This window comes from Toxoplasma gondii, chromosome V, assembly GCF_000006565.2.
Source record: "Toxoplasma gondii ME49 chromosome V, whole genome shotgun sequence".
In the NCBI taxonomy this organism is placed as follows: domain Eukaryota; phylum Apicomplexa; class Conoidasida; order Eucoccidiorida; family Sarcocystidae; genus Toxoplasma; species Toxoplasma gondii.
In genome coordinates, this window is record NC_031472.1 from 120,932 (window position 1) to 142,903 (window position 21,972).

The 21,972-nt window shown below is 54.1% G+C and overlaps 3 protein-coding genes across 3 annotated transcripts; 2 read left to right on the plus strand and 1 right to left on the minus strand.

The window, feature by feature from the left end:
- Positions 1-1,907: 1,907 nt before the first annotated feature.
- TGME49_220090 (hypothetical protein) lies at positions 1,908-6,590 on the plus strand. The gene is made up of 4 exons (XM_002371493.2): positions 1,908-3,071; positions 3,544-3,676; positions 4,179-4,524; positions 4,855-6,590. Exons 1-4 carry the CDS (start codon positions 2,803-2,805, stop codon positions 4,896-4,898), a joined length of 792 nt encoding a protein of 263 aa, XP_002371534.1. The 5' UTR covers positions 1,908-2,802; the 3' UTR covers positions 4,899-6,590.
- Positions 6,591-6,779: 189 nt separating this feature from the next.
- TGME49_220100 (phosphoribosylpyrophosphate synthetase) lies at positions 6,780-10,639 on the plus strand. Its single transcript, XM_002371494.2, has 4 exons — positions 6,780-8,105; positions 8,720-8,922; positions 9,219-9,534; positions 9,716-10,639. The coding sequence occupies exons 1-4, from the start codon at positions 7,077-7,079 to the stop codon at positions 9,839-9,841; spliced, it is 1,674 nt and encodes a 557-aa protein (XP_002371535.1). The 5' UTR covers positions 6,780-7,076; the 3' UTR covers positions 9,842-10,639.
- A 340-nt stretch (positions 10,640-10,979) lies between these two features.
- TGME49_220110 (hypothetical protein) lies at positions 10,980-21,587 on the minus strand. Its single transcript, XM_018779869.1, has 5 exons — positions 20,994-21,587; positions 20,164-20,521; positions 16,264-19,591; positions 15,089-15,908; positions 10,980-14,569 (listed from the first exon to the last, which is right to left on the minus strand). Exons 1-5 carry the CDS (start codon positions 21,127-21,129, stop codon positions 11,646-11,648), a joined length of 7,566 nt encoding a protein of 2,521 aa, XP_018637821.1. The 5' UTR covers positions 21,130-21,587; the 3' UTR covers positions 10,980-11,645.
- Between the last annotated feature and the right edge of the window lie 385 nt (positions 21,588-21,972).

Consider the following 21,972-nt stretch of genomic DNA (forward strand, 5'->3'; position numbering starts at 1 on the left):
TTCTCTACACTGAGTGATTTTACAGTTCTTGCTTCTGGAGACCGTCTGTGACTCTGAAGAACATCCTGCCCCGCTGATGCTCGCTGCTGTTCCGAAGACGTCAGCGTGTATATGCAGTTACCTGACGCGAACAAGCACTGGACCTAAGGCTTCTTCTGTCATGAATGGTTAGGCTTGACCCGCACTACACGCAGAGGCACGAACAGAGATTTAACCATTTGCGGATGCACACATGTATAGGACGTGCAGTCACCTGCTGCAGCACACGGGACCAACTCCCAGCAAAATTAAATCACTCCATCTCTCCAAACTTCTGCATATTGGATGCGTTGCGCGGCTGTGACCATGCGGACCACCACTCCCAGCACCTAATCCTGAACCATAGATATACAACCCGCCTCATCCCAAAACGCTTTCATTGCCCGAAGCCTAAAAACAGCCAGTCACCCACCCATACGCATGTACTAAGGGGCTGCCTAAACCATGCTGCATGATTGAGGTGCTCTTGCAGAATTAAAGGCGATATACCCGAAGTGCGCTATCGGCTCAGGTGAAAGGCTCTGTCGGACCTGGAAGAGGTATTCCCGATCTGCGTTTTCTCGAACACAACGCGCCCATTCACACGTGTGAATATCTATTCGTCAGCAAGGGTCTCCTGCGCCGACATGCACTCAAGGTGCCATATGTGAGCCAACGTACTGCTCCGAAGGGAGTGATGTGGCGCGCTGAACGACGTGCTTTCTGTTGCATGTGCACATATATTCCCCTTATTTGGTTTTTTAGATTGTCACCCACACGTTCTTTCTGGTGGGTCTTCAAAGATTTCTGGCGTACTAGAAGACGTGTGTACGGCGCCTCTTCTACCAGGCACTAAATGCTCCATATCCTCCTGTAGAATTAGAACATACTTGAGAAGACGGGATGGAAGCAGACCGACTGCACGCGACTAATTACGACCTGCTCGCTACCCTGCATACCCCTGGAAGAAGAGTATGAACTTTATAAAAAACTTGGGAAGTTCGAATCGTTTCAGGGCTCCTGTGGCGGTTAATTATGGTGTTGGTTCCGACGTTATCAGGAGAGGCCCCGCGCTGCCGGCTTATCTGCTTCATCAAAGCACTTTGCCGTTGTTAATTCTGCCTACCGGAAGTCAGTCATGACCTGAGGAACACACACACACACACGCTCGTCTTCGCTAATGAATTGCAGTTTTAGCAGCATGCTTGCGCTCTCTTCTACGTGCAACGTGCTGGCTCGTTCTATGAAAAGACGCCCCGCTATTTGCAAAAATGAGTTTGGAGATACCATGAACCGATTCCGTTAGCCTGGACTGCACATCACAGTACATTTGGAGATGCACATGCATAGCTAAAGTTTCAAAGGGAAGTGAACAACTCTGTGTCATTCACGGAACCCGACGGAAGGTACAGGAGTAGATTCCATCGTGCTATTTTTGAGCTCTTCAACCATTCTCATATATGGTGTAGAGCGAAATATTCCACTGAGCAAATGAGATATATGTTTGAGCACTGCGTTGATTCCTACACAAGAACAAGGGTGAGAAAACGGCTTCGGCGGTCTCATATGTAGAATCCTAATTTCGGTCACCATCTTGGAGCAAGCAGCTTGCCTGGCGGCATCCGAGCCAGCATCTGAACATCTGAGACTCCCTGCCAAATCACGTTTCCTTACGCTGCGAATTTTCTGGCCTAAAACAACGTGCAAGTTCGTGCAAAAGTATATTTTCGTGCGTTGGTGCTGCTCACGGTGTTGCTCCGGTAAACCTAGTTTTTCTTCGCTGGATGTCCAGTTGTCAATATCCTTTTCGCAGAGCATGCACTTGCTCGCTGTTATCGAAGAGAAGCTGCTTTTCGGCACGTGAAGCTGCCATTGTTTGCCACGTTGTATTCATGGACGCTTCACTGTTTTCTATTTTATCGACCTGTGTGAACTTGGTTGCTCGAGGTTATCAGTGCTTCTTCGTTTCTCTTGACGTATTCGTGCCTGGCTTTTAACCCGGGGAACGCAGTAGATGTACCAGAGAACCACTTCCGCGACCCCCAGCATAAAGGAGCGAACGAATTTTTCGGGACTGCTTTTTTCGAAGTTGCACATGTGCATTGCCCCATTACCGGCCGTGTTCCTTATTTGCACGCAACGTTATTTTCGTCTTTCTGCATCCGTTTTCTGTGTTGTGGCCCCTGCTCCCTGCACTGGCGTTTGTCTGCCGAGACGAGAAAACCCCGTCAGGTCACTGAACCATCCACCGTCGGAGCCCCGTAGGCGCCAGTCACTTTTCGGTGTGTCGCTAAGTGGCTTTAACCGAGTCATTCTAACACCTAGATTTGTCGGGGGAGAGACTTGATCTTTTTGGTGTCGCCGCCAATTACTGGGGAGAGAACAGGCATCTGCCCAGCAACCCAGCAACTTCCTTGCAATTCCTTGGTTCGTCAGTTCGCATGTTTCGCCTGTGCCCAACGTAATTCTTAATGGCGTTGGATGATCGCAGCATTTTATGGAACGTCATGCGAATTTCCATTCCGTAAAGGACCACGTAGTGCTGAGAGAGCTTTGCAAGTGGCCTGGAGCCAAAAGCGAATGTCATCTTGAGCTGTTGCCAGAGTTCTCGTCTCCAATAAAGTGATAATCGACTCCGTTGCGAAATTCTGACATGCCGTTACGGAGAACACGTAGCTGCTGACCGGGTTGTTCGTTCTGCAGTGCCTTCTTCCATCATAGCAGTACCCTATCGTCCCCGGGTGGACCCTTCCTCGGTACTTGTGCATACTTTAGTGTCTCGACATGGACGAAGAACAGCGGGGACGCAGCACTTCGCCGCCACCTGGGTCTGGTGGTGCTCCGAACAGCTCCATTCCTCCAGCGGGAAGCAGCGGTGGGGCTTCAGGCGGTGCGTCAAAGGGTTCAGGATGCACGTTCATCTACTATGTCATCGCAAATGATGGCGACGATCTCCGGTGCCCGAACGCCTTCAGAATTCCGAAAAAAACAACTTACATCACTCTCAGTGATGTGCGGCGACACTTCCCGCTCCCTGGCACATATCACTTCCGGTGAGGCCGAAAGGCTGAATAAGCTTCCTGAGAGCGCTGCCGTGACTGCCATGAGTCATCTGTGCATGCGTGACGCCAGCGTCAGTTTCCTGCAGTACGGTTGAGATACCGCTTCGTGCGGTACATCGTAGGGAGACAAAAGGAAAGGATGGAATACGTAAAGTCGCTGTAGGATGCACCGGTGCTGACTCAATGTGAGGAAACCGAATCGCTCAACGGTGTAGGTGGTGGGGACCGTCGGCTTGTGTATCGTCCAATGATTGAGCTAGGGAATGTCATCATCATGTGGAATCCAACCATGTGAATAACGTTCCTTGCCGTGAAGCCGGCCGTGTAGGCCAAGCTATAGCGCACAAAGCATTCACGGTACGTCACAGAAAGTGGAACATGGCTCTGCGAGCACGGGGACTGCACTGTGAAGGTATACGGTTCACGATTGTTTCGGCGCGGCTTGTCATGGCGCTGATAACAGGTTCAAAGTGAAGGTTAAGGAGAATCCATGGCCTGCAACAGACTCGTCGTCAGCTCAGCAGCCCTTCGTGTGGCTCGACGTCCTGGATGACGATCAGCCTCTGCCATTGTACGACCACCGTATCTACGTCAAGGTGAGAGATACAACCGCCATTATGGAATATGATTCTGGGTTAAGCGCAGTCCACTAGCAATACAGTGGTACCTGCAGCAGCCACGTTCGCAAAGAGGTTCGAGAGCCCCCATCGTTGCAAACGGGTGCCGTGTTCTTGCACGGCTGCATTGGCTTTTCCAGCTTTCAGGTCGGTCCTATTCCTGTCTGCTGAATAGAGTACGGTGATCTGATACAAACAAATGGTAAAGGCGCCGCTGGATGGTAGGCGGGTCGCGATTCTTACCTGTGGATAGAGCCTTCTGCACAAGCGACTGTCGATTTTATTGCGTGTCGCCATGAGCTGACCTCAGCCACACTGACAAATGGCGCCTTCGATCCCAGAAAACAGTAGCAAAAACGTTTCATATCATGATTTCTATGTTGAATAGGGGCATACCTTTGTGTATATAAGAATCTTGTTTCTTCCCGGGGCCACGATGCAACTCTAATGAACAAGCGCGTTTTGTTGCTTGTTTTGCCAGGCCACCAGGCTGAGCTGGCATGCAGAAGACGTGGCAAACTTGGGTAAATCGTTGCGAGGCTTCCGGACATCTGGGTGCGGCAGCGATAAAGGAGCTTCTAGGCAGTCTTTGGCTGACCCCGTAGATCTCCGTGCACCTGAAGGTGGCATCTTTCGTGGCAGTTCTCCTGTTTCTCACGATTCGCTGCCTACGAGTGCCTCGAGGTATAACAGTGCCGGTTCAGCTAGTGGCTTCGCTACTGGGACAGGACGGGCCGCGCAGTCCCCTGATCCTAGAAGCGACCGAGTGGCCGACATGCTGCTTTTCGATGAGCCCCTGCCTTCCGCGAACCGAAGCAGTAACAACGGTAAGAACCCTAGATGGCCGATACACATCTGCGAAGCGACTGTTGTTGATTCAAAAATTTGCTGCCAGAAGCACACTGGGCACTGAATGCCGTAGAATGTGATGAGCCATTCGGGAATCAACACGTCCAAACAGATGCCAACTCATACTTGCCCAACTGAGCCCGAGGTAACTGCAGAAAAGTGCCCCGAAAAAGCTGGTTTCAGTAGAATACTTTACAGCGCCTTCAGCGGGATTTTTCATTCGTACTGCGACTTCGTTGCTGCCCAGACCATTCAGCTGCGACCGGTACAACACACCGCTGTCTGTTTCTCTGTTTTCTGTTCCACAGCTTCGTCGAAGAAAGTGAACAACAGCATCGACCTCATTTTCTGAGCACTGGCCGCTGGACTTCATGTTACTGGTCCCCTCTTCGGGGGAAAGAAGGAAAAAAACATTATCGTCTTCAACTCAGAACCTTTTTAGTGCGGGTTTGAGCCTGATTGCGGTATGGTTAGGTACTCTTCGTTATTCGTTGTTTCCTACTTCTCGGCAGCGATGTTTCATCGTAATTTCACGACGATATTCTTCAGTCATTGCAATCATGTTAACCGCGCGAACTAGGGAAAAACACTTTCTGCAGTTTGCAAACGGCAGCCACCGAATGGCGTTGCGTGGCAAAGGCCCGTTGTCGCACAAGTATATTTCAGTCTCCATTGTTTCCAGAGGCATCCTTCGTGCGCACAAGACTTCCTTGATGCTGACAAATGCAGATACAGAGGCTCGGAGTCGCAGAGGCTAATAGAGTAAGGTCACGTTCATATGGGACGTACCACCCAGTGCCGATTTTGGCTGATGAAGGGTCGACTCCAGTCGCAGAAGCATGCATGGCGAGGGTTGACAGGGAAAACAACGCCTCAAAGGACCGGATGGCTTGTGCATCAGAGACTGAACTGTACTGTAGACGACGCCAAAGGTGGTTTCTTGCAGGCAGCCTGATCGCGAGTGACACTGCCGAACACGGAACAGTGTCTTTTTTCCCAGTCTAGTGAATTATAGTGAACACGTATAATTACCGCAGAGGGACACTCTGCAATAGAAACCAGCCTCGCCTTGGTGTGTGGGGTCTACGCTGCCAGGTTACCTCTATGACCCCTTCATACCTGCTTCAAATCTACAGTCTCGTTGTTGATCGATACCAAAGACACGATCATGCTTTTCGCTGCAATGCGGATCTACTGTTATGCGGGAACAAACCGAATTCACATGCGGATTTAGAGCCAGAGGGCGTCACAAGTAGGAAAAATCTCAGCGGAGCCCGGCACGGTTAAACTGCATCGTAGCGAGCTGAAAAAAAAGTGCCTGTGCGTCTCATGGGATGGATGGACGCTGCGCCTTACGTTCTATGAATAACAAGATGGATAGATAAATGGACACGAGTACAGGACAGCACGAGCAATTACTGGGGCGTGCTGAAGCGCTGGTCGTCTTCACAGTTACCCAATTGTTTTCGGAAGCGTAAATATGTTTTAAAAGCTTTTGGTAAAAACACAGGGTGGAAAGTTGCAACAGGCCCAATGGAAGTAGTGAGAACATTTCGACGGCGCGTTCCCATCAACACATTTTTGCCCCTAGGAACTTTCAGTACACCTGCCGTTGATTCGTGTCACGAGACTGCGGTGCTTTCTTGGAACGAAGCGTCGCAGTTGAGGGTATGCTACCTATCGAAATGACTACCCTGTAGTCTACACAACACCGACCTGCACAATAGGTAACGTCACGCGGTCGATCGGAGTAGGCCAAAAATACGCTCCGACTCCTACCAGAACAGCGATTTGTCGGGTGGTCACCAGCTCACACTCGAGGTATGCAAATATAAAGGAGATCCTCTTGAGGCATTGGGTTATTTAACACATAATTCTTCCACTGGACAAAGATTGCCAAGTGTCAAATCTCATTTTGGGCAGTGGTGACAGTTAGCAACATGGCTGGGATCGCTCGATGCTACCATCAATCGAGAAAGAATGCGTTCGTTGTTTGTTCCAAACGATCGTCACATTACTAAGCGGCCACTCGTGTCCGAGCGTGCTGCAATCGAATTTGTTTTCGTAATCTTTGTCGCAAGCGGTCCTCTTGTGCATGGGCGCAGCTTTTGTGCTCGTGGACCTGGACCTTCCGTCGCAAAGAATCACACTCGCTGCGGCAGACGTCGCTCAGAGGGGGTCGCTCGGGGCTGTGGCCGTCCGCGGCATTTCCAAGCGGGTGAGAAGGGATGAGACTTGCTAGTGATTCGCACTTGTCAACCATGTGACTTCACATACACGGACCATCCAGCACTCTTCTTCTCTTTGGACTCACTGCCGAACTGGCGCGTTTCGTGTGTCTGCTTGTCGAGGTTATGCGTCGTGTCCTTTTTTCCCTGCCGCGCTCTTGTGAGGGGTCATACTCGCGCCGCATGCCAGTGCCCCACTGGTGTTCGATTGCTGCCGCTGCGTCACTACTAGAGCATCAAGTTCTGTAAAGTTTCCTGGGTTCTCTCATCCACACTGAATCATTGTTTAGAGGTCTAGAATAATGTGGATCGGTTCCAGGAGCATTCGTTCGCATGCGGGCGAGCTTGCGCTCGCTCGCCTGAGAGCGAGGGCAGACCATCTTTTCCTCGACTTCACTGCCGCGAACACGTCGGTGAAAAAGTACCATTTCATGACATCTCGTGTATCACCGCTTCTTCGCCGTCCTTCGAGGGAACAGGCGGCCGCGGCAAAGTACTTATACGCCTCGGTCCCTCCCCTCTGTCAAATTTCCGCGGCGACTCCTAGACGGCGTGGCGCAGACGATAAGCGCGCGGGCGGCAACTCACGAGCAGGCAACAAGTCCTCGGGAAACGAGAAGCGACACTTCTCTTTCGCTGCCGCAGGAGGCCTCGGATCTGTCCTCCTGTGTGGCGCGCCTCTCGCTGGAGGCGAGCGACGCGACGCTGCTCCGTCGTCAGCGGAAACGGAGAAACGCAACTCGTCAGCGTCAACTACCACCCGATCTTCTTCGTTCTTCCGCGCTCCTTCGTCGTCCCATGCATCTTTTATTGAATCGAAGTTTCACTTTTTCTCTAGGGCGTTTAGCCAGCAACCAGCCTTGTGTCAAACCGCCGCGCCCGTGCCGAAAACCGACAAAGGACGAAACCAGCAAGGCGCCCGACCAACGGACGACCATGAGGAGCCCGCTCACCACGACAGTCCGTTCTGGCGTTCTCAGGAGAACCGTCCCTTCGACCGCAAGCTGGGAGACGCTCTGTTGTTCTGCGGCAACAGCAACGAGCCACTGGCGCGTGCGGTCGCAGATCGCCTCTCCACAAAACTGGGGAAGGCAGTCGTCAAACGGTTTGCAGACGGAGAGGTTAACATTCAGTTTGCGGACTCGCTCAGAGGCAAGGACGTGTACATTATCCAACCTACCAGCACGCCCGTGAACGAACACCTTGTGGAGCTTTTGCTGATGATCTCGACATGCCGACGCGCGAGCGCAAAAAAAATCACTGCGGTCATTCCTTACTATGGCTATGCTCGACAGGACCGGAAACTGTCTAGCCGCGTACCCATTTCTGCGGTAAGGACAAACACAGATTGGGGACGGTGACTCTCAGCCATGCGCTCGCCGGACCAGCATGTGACCGACTTCAGCCCCATATAACAGTCAACACACAAAGAAACGACGCTGCGAAGGAACGTCTCTGCGTTTCACTCCGCAGAATGCACAAGTGTGGAACTTGTTCGCGGGGCGGTTTCGCTGATGTTAGTGGTTGCGCGGGCGGTCAGTTAAGGGTTCTTCATTATTTGCTTCCATCGTTACCTTTGACATTTATCGTGTTGCAGTCGTTAACGGTCTTCGATCGGATGTGACAGGCCACACCACATCTCTTATGTGTTTTAAGTCACAGGAATGATTTTTGTCGATGGCGGCTGCGTTCCCACGAGAGGGGGAACAGGTGATACAGCGAGGTGCTCTAGTGGTTTGGCCATGTTCTTGCGAGAGCTGTGCCCGTCTGCGATTGCTGAGTCTTGCCGCCCCTTTGCTTGGAATAGTATGGCGGCGCAGCGGGGACTGTCTCTTTATTGAACCAAGTCGCCACCGAATACGACGGCCTCACGGGTGTCTTATTTAACGGGAAAGCGGTTGCAACACACGGCATTGTGCGTGCATGTGTCGGTCGTGTGTCTCAGGCTGACGTGGCCAGGATGATTGAGGCGATGGGTGTTGATCGCGTTGTTGCGGTCGATCTGCACTGCGGACAGATCCAGGGTTTCTTTGGCCCGCGGGTGCCTGTAGACAACCTCGAGGCGCAGATCATCGGCTTGGAGTATTTCCACCACAAAGACCTCCACAAACCGGTGGTCGTGTCTCCTGATGCAGGCGGTGTTTACAGGTAAGAACGGTTCCGGTTTACTGGTTGCACACAAGGAGAGGGCGAAAGAACAGGCGTGAAGCTCGGGACTCTGGAGGAGGCCTCTCCTTGGACCGACCACCGCGAAGGAAAAGGAAGGCAAACCCGTGCAACAGAACTTCCGCCCACGTATCTTGCATGCGCGTAAGAGTGAACGGGGGGGGGGGGACGGGCTTGAGGCCGAGCACTTGATGAGGCGTACGAGACGCGAAGTGCTAACATTGGATCGACCCGGTTTGCTTCTTCTGTGCGTTTGTTTCAACGTGTCGCCGTCACAGAGCTCGGAAATTCCAAGAAGGTCTCATTGCTCGTGGGTACAATGACTGCGGCATCGCCATGTTGATCAAGCAGCGCCTCCGAGCAAACGAGATCGAGCGGATGGATCTTGTTGGATCTGTCGCTGGCTCCGATGTCATTATAGTCGACGACATGATTGATACCGCCGGCACACTTTGCGAAGCTGCTCGTGAGCTAAGGAAGAAAGGCGCTCGCCGAGTGTTTGCCTTCGCGACCCACGGTCTCTTCAGCGGACCTGCCATTGAGAGAATCGAGGCCAGCCCTTTGGAGGAAGTCGTCGTGACTGACAGCATCAAGGTGAGTCCGGGAGGCGACCAGTAAGCTGTTGAGTTTGTGGGTTCCAGGTCTCCACGGTCGTTTTCCTTCGTTTCCTGAGCACGAGTTGATACGGTTCTGAGAGGATTTGACGCCTAGGCTGAAAGCGCCAGCATGGTGGAATCTGCTTTGACGCCCTCTGCGTGGTGTATTCTTTTTTCAGGCTCGCCCCGAAGTGGCAGAGTGCCCGCGCATCACTTCGCTGTCGATCAGTGTCCTTCTGGCAGATGCGATCCGCCGCATTCACCAGAAGGAGAGTCTTAACGACCTTTTCAATGTTAAGTATTAGAAATTAACTCAGCCTGTACAACCTTTGCGAGTGCACACACACTTTATTCGCCACGATACAGGATATGCCAGCATGCAGGTTACCGGCCGTGTGATACCATTTTTCGCCTGCCGGTGGCCCCCAGTAGGCTCGGGTAGCAACGTGTTCTGTGTTTATCCCAGTCTGTCACCATCTTGGCTTTCTCGTATACCGCCTTTCTGCATGTTGTTTCCATTTTGTGTGTCGCTGCGGCTGAGCTACGGTCACTTACACTCCAACCGTTCAGCGCAGAGATCTGCCCTCGTGGAGACGCCTGAATGTTTGTTCTGTTTGGCTCTGTCTCCGTGATTTGTGTTTGTCGGGCACGCTGTCGGCTGAGAAGCGGAGTTGATGCTTAAAGTTTTAACCACGTGATGTGCGTTGTTCTGTATCTACGAAGGGTGCCGTATTCTTGTTAACCACACCCTTAAGACCCTTGCTTGGACAGCGGAACGTAAGGGGTCAGCTATGCTGGAAAAACTGTAAGAAACTGCTCTGAAACTGGACACGGCAGAAAAAGGAGAGGTGAGTCACCTGGCGCCATGTTCCCTATTCCCAGCACACTGTGTCCCAGGTTGCTCCTACTGGTTGACATTGGATGTGGAAGCGGCTTAGGCCGGCGAGCGGATCCACGTCAACTCATGGTGATACAGTTGTACAACACGCTTGTCACAGATTCTGTGGTTCGCACTCGATTCGATTTCCATCTATTTTCAGCACGCATTGTGAAGGCTCGCGAATGAAGAGATGTGACAAACGCAGAGTTTCGTTGACGCACGCGTAAACCATATGTATGTAATCAGTGCGTCCACTTGATTTATCTAATGAGAATGCAGACCAGACGTGCATATGCTTCTGACTCCGAGGCGAATTGTGTCCGGCCGGCCATTCAGTCTATTTTCTAGCGATAGTTGGAACACCTCAGCCTCCTGAAATGGCCGCTCATGACCGTCTTGATTAGAGTTGTCTCTTCAGTGATATTCTGACTCCTGCACAGCGGCCAGTGCACGCAGTTGTTCGCGCTGGGCCCGTCTGCTTAAGCTGGACGTGGGCAGCACAGGCCGTCGTCGATTCGTTGCCCCGAAGACGTGCAGTTCAGCAGTCAACGCCAGTTAAACTGTAGCTAACGAGCAGTGGCGGTTTGCGTTGGCGTCTTGTTGCTCGAAACTGACTCGTATCGCGGTCATATGTGTTTCCCTTCCATGTCTAAAAATAAAGCACTCCAGAACCAGCGTGCTGCTATCTGAACCTGCTTGCCATTCTCCAGCAGATGGGATGATCACAGAAGCCACGAAGTCACAATGCACTGTAAACGGCGGCAACCACGAAAAACAACGCTGGCGTCGTTTGGCCGCTTCGAGTTGTTACGATTACAGAATTAACAACCTTAGATGTGTCAGAATCAGTTGGGAAATCAGCATACCATTTCATCAGGTGTCATAGCCCATCGACTCCCGTTCATCACCAAAAAAATCACGTGCAGTCCCTTGCCTTTTACGGCCGCCAAAGAACGCCCGTACACGTTAACCTCTCTGAAACACTAGTCACATGTGGATATTTATGACCAAAGAAACCGGAGGTGCTTCCGACAGCCGTTCACGACGCCCAGCGGCAATTAATGATTCTCTCGAGGTATGGAGGATCCAAATGTGGCATGGTTACAGACGACAAAAGATGCCTTCGAAAATGATTATCACACACGGTTGCAGGAGCACTCTGGCTCCTGGTTACGAAAATCAAATTGTCCTAACTTCTGTATCACTGTTCGCTGCATTCTCGTCTACTATCAGGCACTCCGACGCAGGTCTCCTCGACACAGGGGGCAGCTGAAGCCGGCACCGCCACCACTTATCGCCGAACCTATCTGCAGCCACATATTCTGGTGACCCCACTCTCGCTCAACAGGCAGCATTCCCTGCATGCAGTCGTCCACGTCATCCTTTGCGGGACACCTCCAGAAAGATGTTGCAAGATGGTCGCCTGCTCCAACACAACTCTCGTGTTGCTCTGTGTTTTGCTCGGGCTGTCCAGGACCCTGCATACTGAATTCACGCCTCCTGGAGTTGGCCGCATCACGTTTGAAAAAGACCAGCTGAGCCTCTGTCCCACAGATGAGACACGAGTAGATCGCGGTAACAGATCCGGGTCCTTCGGAAACCTTAGTATCACCTACCGTTGTATCAAGTTCGCTGGATGCGTGCGTCACATCAACGCCTGCGGAAATCTCTGGCGAGCCATTTACACAGGTTTCCTCTCGCTCTTCGGCACGGAATGGTTTCTCTCTCCCCAGACTACCTCGACCTGAGAACCCTCCGACCGATGCTTTGCCACATAAACGTTGCACTTGAAACAGATCTGGGAAATGCGGAAGGATCCTAAAAGCTCCAGCGTAGAGGCCTTGGCACAGCCACTTCGCTGCCATCTGGCTTCCCGACAAAGGATCGCCTTCCTGAAGAACCCGTGAATCGATTTCAGCCTTCGAACACTTTGAGAGACCCCACAAATTCTTCAGAATCTCGAGGAGTGTATCTCGCAACGCCCCAGGTACGTCCGGCGCTGGTTTCGAGCACCCTGCGATTTCCTCAGTTTCTCGAGCTGCTGTACCACACGCCTCGGTATTCATAGGTGATGCGGAATTAGCATGATAAGGGACTAGGGCATTTTGCATGACTGTGCCACTCAGCGACGACCTCGCCTGCGAAGGCTCAGTGAGCGGTGGGGAAGTGGAATTCGAGTACGGACCACGGCGCATTGGAGCGTCGTATTCTGTGCCACGAGAAGACATGCTGCCAACGGGTAAAGGAGGTCGGCATAAACTGATAATTGCGATCAGGCGCTGCAGCAGACACAACCGGTCAACCACCTGCATGTGCAACTCTACGACGTGTTGCGCTCCAGACGCAATCAAGGCATCTCCTGCGGATGTAAAACCTTCGCACCGGATAATATTTCCGATGGATTCGCCGCCACTGCATACGGGAGGTACCGTCAAAAAACAAGAAGACGCGAGCGACGTGACTCTTTCCCAGTGCCACAGCAGACCCGCCCACTTGCTCAAATAACAGTTTTCTCCGCAGTGCTGCTCCACAAAGTGCTTGGCTTCTGACCCTACCACATCCACCACAGCAGTGGCTGTGCCTGAATAACAGCGCGGTGGCCTGTCGCGGTCCTGCCCTCCATGAGACGCTTTGCCGCTTCCTGGGAACTCGACACTGGTGTCTGGCGCGGCAGCGCCTGTGGAAGACCCGCAGTCGCGCCGCTGCAGTCCGTCGACGTTACGTTTCAGATGGCGAAGCAAACAAACCAGAGAGCATGCCCCCTTGGAGCCTGCCGAGCGTGACATCGCCACCGCTGCCAGGCCAGCGCTTCGAATAGCGGCGGTGAGGCGCCGCTGGAAACTGAATCTACTCGTGATGGAGTCAACTGCCAAAAGCAGCGCACCCAGGAGCACTCTTCCCCTCAGATCAACCTCGCGAGGCTGCACGCAGAACTTCGAAGCGTCCTCGGAGTCTCCCATAAAAGCGCTGGGGCGCACCGCGCATGCATCGGAATCGCATCGAGTGAGTGGACAGCCACCCATGTCAAGCGCAACTCCGGCCGACTGTTGCTGGTCTGAGCTAGAGTGACAGTCCATGAGCGCGTTCACAGACTCTGGAGCCCCACAGTTGCTTGCGGCGGAAACAGTGCCACCCAAGCTGCGCTGAGAGACTGCCTGTAAGAACGCCACTCTGAGGAGATCTGCCGCTGCAGACGGAAAGTCTCTGGGCTTCACGCTGGCTCCCCAAGACACCGCCCCGTCCCCCCGCATGCACAGTCCTGTGTTGCCTTGCCCCAAAAACCGTTTCAACAGGTCGTCCCATTCCCCTTTTCGTTCCTCTCGCTCCTGAGTGAGTAGAGAAGAGACAGCCCCCCGCGCCTCTCTTCCACTCTTACCATTCGTCTCTACTCCCCAATTCCCGGCCAGCCATTCGCCACCCTCTGAAGAGAGGCTAATCGAACTGCAACACACCGGCTGCTCCACAGTTTCCTCGTCCCCACTGAACCCGGCGCAGCTTTCAGGCTCTTGAAGGCAGTCCGCAGACAGAATCCCTTCATCCAGCTCAGCGTCTTCCCACGCGAAGCGTGAGGACATTCCAGAGCTCTGCAAGTGACCTCGGCGGCGTTTGCGCCCTGTGGCGCCTCCAGCTTCGGACGCCGAGGCCGGCCTGGAAGACCACACGGGCTGTTTCGGACCGCAGAGGGAGAAAGCAAGTTCCCAGAGGGGAACAGCATCGACAGCCTCAAGCGCAGCTCGAGGCAGGGCAGGTGCAAGAGTTGACCCGCAAGACATGCGGACGGAACCGTGGTGAGTAGCTCTCGCAAAAGGCTCCTGATTTCTCCAGCAACTGAGTGTTGCTCCGTCCCCGATTTCTTTGCATGTCTCTGGCAAAGACGACGCCCTTTTCTGCTTGCCTTCTGGGATGATGTCAAGAGCTTCGCAGGGGCCACAGATAGTTTTCGCGGGGTGGGTTGGAAGACCTGCACGCTTCAGCGAGACCTGGGACAACAAACCAAACAAAGCTGCGCTAGTTTCCTGGCACTGCCGCTGCCACCCCAGCAAAAGGAGTTCAGTCGCGGAAGCAGCCAAGGGGGCGACGGCGATGTGCAAGTACGCCTGCTGGTGCAGAGTAAGCGAGAACAGGAGAGCCCCTGACGAGGAGACGGCGAGTGCTGAGAACACAAGATGCGACACGAAGAAGCCGACTGTAGAGCTATGCCCTGCGAAACGGTCAAGCAGTCCGTTCCGGCTGCAGTTCCCATGATGTGGGGAGCGTTTGGAGCAGCCTCTGAAAAAGGCACACAAAGGTCTAACGAGATGCCCAAGTCCCTTTTGAGCCACGCACCGCCTCGGATTATCCAGTCCGGTTTGATGCTTTCGGCATGGAAACTCTGATCGTGAGTACGCAGTGAGCAAACTAGATACGAAGCAAAAACTTGAATTCGGTGAACACAAACCTTTAAGATCGAAACCGCTTGTACAGCTCGTAATAGATACTTTCCAGAAAACCGAGCCGGTTGACTGATATGGAGTTATCTGGATGTGCTGGAGCAGGGATTGTTTCCCTTCTGATGAGCGCAACAGCGATCAAGATCTACCAGGCCGCGATCGAGTTAACAGCAGCAGAACCTAGATGAGAAACCCTCCCTGTCTATTGTGGATTCTGTTCTCGGCTGAATCATTTTTCCTACAGAGAACAGAACTTCGTCCACAAGCCGTGCCGCCCCTCCGCTGTCGCTGCTGATCTTGTCCTTGCATGCTTCGAGGTCTGAGCTTGCCGAGTTGCTGCATCACTTGTAGTTGGTGGGCAGATCGGCCGCGCATTTCACTCAGCAGAACTCCTAGGTTCTTCTGATCGTCTTCCAAAAGTTGCTTCCCGCCGGGGAAAATGGTGCTGTTCTTCTCGCTGCTATCCCGGCTAGATTCTTCAAACTTGCTTCCCCGTTCGTCTCGGGGGCCGCGTAATTCAGAGTCTCTCACGTGGGTTTGTCCACGGCTAGTACCCTCTAAAGAATACGCTTCTTTCACAAAGAGCCCCGCCTCACGGGCAGCTTCTGCGTACACGGTTGCCACGCTCGCACTGTGTTCCGTTGCTCCCGTCGTCCCAGGTTCCGCTCTGAACTCAGGCCCATAAACGCGAGCGCCATATCGATCTTCATGAGCAGACTGCCCGTCCAGCATGTCCAGGTTGTCGTGCCGCGTGATCCTCGGCCGCGCTCCGCAGGCCAAAGGCCGCAGCAGAGACCCCTCCTGATCGGTTTCAATCGAGCATGCAGACTGTGAGAGGTGGACTAGTGTCCAGCACAGATCCAGTGACTGTCCTCTATGCAGACCTGAAGGAGAAGCATGGCCGCCACGGGTCAGCGAGCCGAGAACGTAACTGACGGTGACTCCGAAAGAATCAACTGCGTACACAGTGGCCTGCGGAAGCCACATATCCTTTTCGACGGGAGAGAAAGGTGATGCGCCGCAACATTGCAGCGCAGGAAGACACGGCGAGGAAGCGTCCCACTGCAGGCAACGCAGAAGAAACACACGCTGACAGTGGACTTTTGGAGGGGAGAAGAGAGCCTTTGCGGCAGTGGGCCAGCAAACACGAGACTCCAGGAAGCCCTACAAAGTGGAGAACTAAGTTTCAAAGACAACCACTCCCTACGAAGCATATCCAGTGTACTGCAAATGCTGGTGGGAACTAGGTTTGATGTGGTGCCTTCTCGACTCCATATGCGGCCTCGACTAGCTCCCACCCCACTCTTGAGCGACGGGCGACATGATAGACATAATCCGAGACACTTCGACCCGTAACGCGACTCGCATAAAAGAGCTGGACAGAGACTCTGCCAAAACTGAGGCACGCGACTCTCACCACGTCAGGAGGGACGTGGTTGAGAGGCACGAGGGAAGCAAAAGAAGCGACGACGGGGGCGCCTCCTCGAACGCAGAGCTTGTCTTGGCGTCCACGCCTAGAGACTTCTCTCGCGTTCAGTCCACTCGTTTCTCGGGCCTGTGTGACGGAAAATTCTTCCAGTCGCCCGGAGGGACTGCACGCTGGCGGAACCCGTTCTTCTGGGTTTGTTCGGACTTCCGAGCATTCCGCTCTCAGGTCTTCCGACCTCTCTCGCCATCTACTTTGCGGAGCTACACACCACCTGTCGCCATCAAAAACAACTGCCCTCACACGTTCGCCACACGCACACACCGCCCACAGCCAGGGTGTCGCCTTCGAGGTGACATCTGTGGCATGACAAACGTCTCCAACCCCGTCTTGAGAGCGCGGCTGTCTATCCGTTTCATTGTGTGCTGCCGCTTCCAGAGTGTTTGCACGAGTGGCGGTTGAGGCCTTGGGGACTCGCGAAAAAGCCTTGGGAGGTACAGGGCCAAAAAACGGCAGGAAAGACTGCACATGCAGATGGACAGCAGGCATGCCTACACTCGGCAGCAGCAGTTGAGGAGTGGCGGCGCTGCAGCGAACGATCTGTAAGACTACGTCGTCCCCAGGAACAGACCCCAAGAAACGCGAGTTTCTCGAGCGCACGACCAGCCCGCATGGAAAAGCCAGGAGAGCCCCATTGCATGTTGTGGCTAAAACCTGATACCGGAGAGTGGTCTGGACTACCTCCATACTCTCGTCCTGCGCTTCGCAGTCCAAGTCACATTCCTCGCTCCTTCGGCCATCCCCCTGTGGGTGAAGCAGCGACGTCGCCTCCACGGTCAAAGGCGTGAGCGCGATGTCACTGATTGTCTGCCTCCGCCAGTTCGGCTCCCACCCCTGCTGTGGCGAGTCTTCGGAGCTCTCAGACATCCCCGGCATGAGCAGCACTTGGACCAGCAGGACGTAAGGCTCCCGAGCGTCTCTGTCCTCGCTCTCCCCCTTTTTCGGCGTCCCATCATGTGGACGCTGAGCCTCCGCCGCAGCAGAAAGCAGGCGCTGTGCCTCGGCATGCTGCGCAGGGAGAGTGAGCTGGCGCCATGTTCGGGGTTGGTGAGGTTCGGGGCGAGCGCATCGAGACTGAGGGGCGTTCCGTGAATCCGTAGACCCCTTAGATCGGCCTTCAGCCTTTGCGCCTTTGTGTGTAGATGTCTTCTTCCCCTTGGCACCCCCACGAGCCTTTTTCTTCCCGTATCGCCCTCGGTCTTCGTCTTCCGAATCCTCCTCTGCGACTTCGCTTTCGTCGGTCGACTCTTCGTCAAAATCGTCTTCGTCGCTGCTCGACTCCGGAGTACTCTCCCCGTCATATATATCGTCGTCGCTGCTCACTGCCTTCCGCTTGCGTTTCCGACCGGGCCCACGCACTTCACACCCCTCGTTGCTGGCCTTGTTGAGCTCCTTCCCCTTTGCTATCTTTCCACCTTCGCTCTCTTTTCGCCTCTTCTCACTCTTCCGCTTCGCATGTGTGTCCCCCCGCGCTTGAGCAGCCTCTCTACCGTCGCTGGACTCGTCGTCGCTGCTGTCTATCACTCGAAAGGGCGCGCGACTGCGGCACGCCCTCATAGGTCGTCCGCCTCTTGCATCAGAAGCAGAACCCACCGCTCTGGTCGAAGCGGTGCGTAGCCGGTCTGCGTCTTCTGCCTCTGTTGCCTCTCTCTCATCGTCTGACTCTAGGGAAGCGCCCGTCTCCCCTCGCCGTCCCCTGTGCTCCTTCGTGTCTTCGCGGGAGTCACCTTCTCTGGGAGCGCCTCCAGCGTTCCCCGTTTCATGAGTGGCCATTCCCGCGTCCGTTCTGTCGTCTCGCGCTTCATGCCCTTCTTGTGCTTCCTCGCCGTCAGCAACTCTTGGCTTCGCAGCTGTGCGCCAAGGCCCAGCTGTTTTCGAGAGACACTCGATGCCATTTCTAGCGGGTATTTTCCGTCGCTTACCCCCACGCATGTTCGCAGCTTCCCTCTGGCACTTCTCAATCAAGTCTGCAGTTGTGAAGCCTGTCTCTGCCACTGAGATACCGTCCGCAGATGAAGAGCCCCCTTCCGCCGCGGTCGCTGTCTGCATCTCCGAAGCCTCTGTGTGGCTCCCTCGCCGCTTCCACGACACCCGTGTGTCTATAGTTTCCTCATTTACCCTTGGCGGGGTCTCGCGATTTGCACAGAACCTAAGCGCGGTTTGTCGGTTTGACAGCCAGAAAATGGAGATTGCATGCGGCCCCGCCACGGCGCAGAGACAGCCACGAGCTGAGTCCACTTCCACCTGCAAGTCGCCGTCCTTCCGAGCGAAGAAACACACACCAGGTCGTTGGACGCCGCTGCCGCCAAGCGAGGCATTTTCACCACATCGCTCTGATCCAGGCTGATCACAGAAACGCGAGAGCTCTGTCTCATGTCGAGAAGATTTGCAAGAACTTCCTGCTTGCTCGCCTCCACCCTCCCGCACCCCCACAGACTCTCTACGCGTCGATCCTGTGTCTGAACGCGGCGCAGTCTCGGAGGCCTTTTCCCCCTCCTGGAGTATGCCGTCTGCCTGGCTGCGCTCAACATGCCCGGTCTTTCGGCCATACTCACAGCGAATTATAGGCAAAAGAACCGCGCCTGGAGAGAAAGTGACCAGCGGGTCATGCCAAGAGCGAATGCGAGGATCTTTTGCACAGGCAGCCAAGTCCAAGACTCCGCCTTCTTTGAAAACTGGAATACGGGGAGCGAGAGGAGGATCGCCTTCGTGGCGCGACCCAGCGCGACGGCTAAAAGAGTTACCCTGTGGAAAATCTGCCGCGCGGGAAGGAACATTCCCAGCTTCTCTTCTGCATGCTTGCGCATCGGAGATGCCGCTGGGACTGTCTGCCTCGGTTTTTTTGCCAAAGCCGTCATCTGGATCACACCTCCCGGGAGTCGCTGTATGCAACGGCCGGTGTTCTTCCTCGCCGTAAGTCCACCAGTAACAGAGCGGCTGTGACTCGATTCCAGTTCCGCTAACAATTAGCCTTGACCTCTCTGCAGACGGTCCAGGGTCTCCTCTCCTGCTGTGTGCCTGACCAGCGCTGGGATCTGCGGGCTGGTGGTCCAGGGATGCATGCCATCTTTGCGAAAGATCACAAAGCAGAGAGAGACGCTGCTGGAGGGGCATGCGTCGAGAGGGTACGCCCCACAGCGCGACGTTTCCATCGCGTGTAGCGGTACAAAGGAGACAAGCGCACAGATCGAGGTTCTGTTTGACGAGACGTGGACCGTAGCGCGAAAGAAGAGGAGGGCTCCACGAAAAGCAGCGGAACCTACAGCCGACAGAATCACACATGATACACGGGCGGGATCTTAAGAATGTCTACGGGAGCAACGGAGAGAAACGAAGAAAAATACACCCCAAGACGCAAACGCTTATAGGTAACTCACCTGGAGCAGATAGCTGGCTTTCGAAGGCACAGTCAAACGCCACAGTCATTTTTGACAGTGCCATTGCCCGGAAGGAGTTGTCCAGTAACATACTCATAGGCACAAGCATCCAGGTTCCTCATCGAGACGCCACTGGTATCCTTAGGTTATCACTCGTATCAGCCACGAACGGAATCTACTGCTCATGTGCTAGGCCGGTCAGCAGCACCGTAATGGGATAGTCTGAGGCTGGATTATTTCTGAATTTCTTCAGGAAAATCCCTTCAGGTACGGCATGAACTGGTTTTTTGGCAAACTCAGGCGACGAATAGGAAGTTGCCTGGCTGCGAAGTGCAACAACCGCACGAACAAAATGCAACAGAAGACGAACGACGTTTCCTCGGCACTGTGTGAAGAATGAGCACCTGCTTCCCGCACACTGCTTTTGAGTCTTGAAAAGAGCTGGACCCCTCACCTGCGGTTTTCTGGAACTGCAGAGGCACCTCTGAGCATGCGAAAGATTTCCGCCGTCGCAGCTTCGTGCCCGCCAGAGCCCGTCGAAACAGAGCATGCAGAAGAGGCATCCGTTTCGGGAGCTGATCCCTGGGCGTCGCTCAGGCGCCACTGTGACGAAGACGCAGAACTTGAGGACGGATGATGGTGTGGAAGCAGAACTGAAACAACCGCCGAGCCGTGGCCAGAGAAAGGCAAACGCCGAGCAGGGTCTGTGACGCCGACTGCGTCCAGAACGCAAAGACTCGTTCCGCCTGTCGAGCACGCTAGATACTGACCGTCAGGAGACGCCCGGAGACAGCCTGAGGACGGACGAAGCGCTGAAAATCGCATAGGAGCAGAAGGGCGCAGGGATACAACAACGTATCGCGGAATCCTAGCGCTGTAGACACCGAGGGGGACTGCGACAGAAACAGCTGCACAAACCATCCTGAGTATTCTAGTTAGGTTCACGCTGACAAACCCACCAGCCTGCCTCAGGTGATTTCAGTGACAGTACCAAGTATGTCTCTCTGTTGTCTCCCCCTTCGAGTTGCCTGCTTGATGCTGCAAGCGCTACGACAGTGCTCTTGCTCCGCAGTGAAGTTTCCGTCTAAAATATGTAACCGAGTAAAAGGTAATTCTAGACTTATAGCACACCAACAAGATACAAGGACTCATATCCATTGTTCCTGGAACCATGCTACCGTAATGGAACTTGGACTCGGCAAACAAATATCCTGAAGACTTAAGCCAGTAGCAAAGCCACGATGAATGTCAGGGGGCTCCAGACACACTACTTTGCTTCCGTACCTCCTCCACGCTCTAGGACCTGCCTCCACACTGTCACGAAGCTGCCACCGGCTCCCGCAGAAGAGGGACAAGGTCGTTCACGGCCCCGTTCGAAAGGCGCCTCTACGCTGGAGGGTGGCGATTTCTTCTGCTCCATCGCGGCCACGGTGTGGTACTACATCGCACTGACACTGTGAAAGTTCCCTCTGGAATGAGAAGGTAGGCAAATCACGAGAAAAGCCACAGATGGAGCTGGAGGAGTTTCCTTGTGCTCCATTCGGCGACAACTTGCGGAAGGGCAGGGTGGGGTTCGAACCCTGAGTTCTGCCGGCGAACTGGAGTGGGCGGTTGAGGGTACGAAGGGGGAGACGCGGGACGGAAAGAAAATCGAAGACTGGACAGCGTGGCTCTCAAACAGGTCCTAAGCTGATGACGTGCGAATAACAAATATCTGTGGAAACATCACGTTCTAGCAGGCCATGGGCCCCAGCGCAAAGTTGCTGACGAGGCGCAACGGAAACGCAGAGATCACCTTCCACTAGCCATGGGAAGTCAAAGACGCGGAAAACGAGACTTCGCCAGCTCAAAGATAACAGGCAACCGGTCGCTCCGAAAGTCAAAAATAATGTTCTGTTTCTTTTGTCCGGACTCTTCTCACGTTCTACCGGTCAAGCTGCATCTCGCGCCAAGGGCGCATGCAGCCAGCGTAACTGCCCTGAATTTCGAGCGATGACAAGGCAGGCTACGAACTCCGGACAAGATGAACGTCCTCAAGTTCTAGAAGGAATACCCTTGTGATAAATAGGCACGATTTCGGCCATCCTTCACTTGTAGTTGGCTCCTCAAGAGCTGATGTCTCCCGGCAATGCGGGCGGGCAGTTCCGAGCTGCTAAGCCCCGACAGCCGAGTGAGAGGGGGGTGACAGACGCTCCCCCTGTTCGTTTTGGGTTCGTCTGTTCGCGTTATTTCGGGTCCAACAAAAGTGTGTCGACCTTACCAC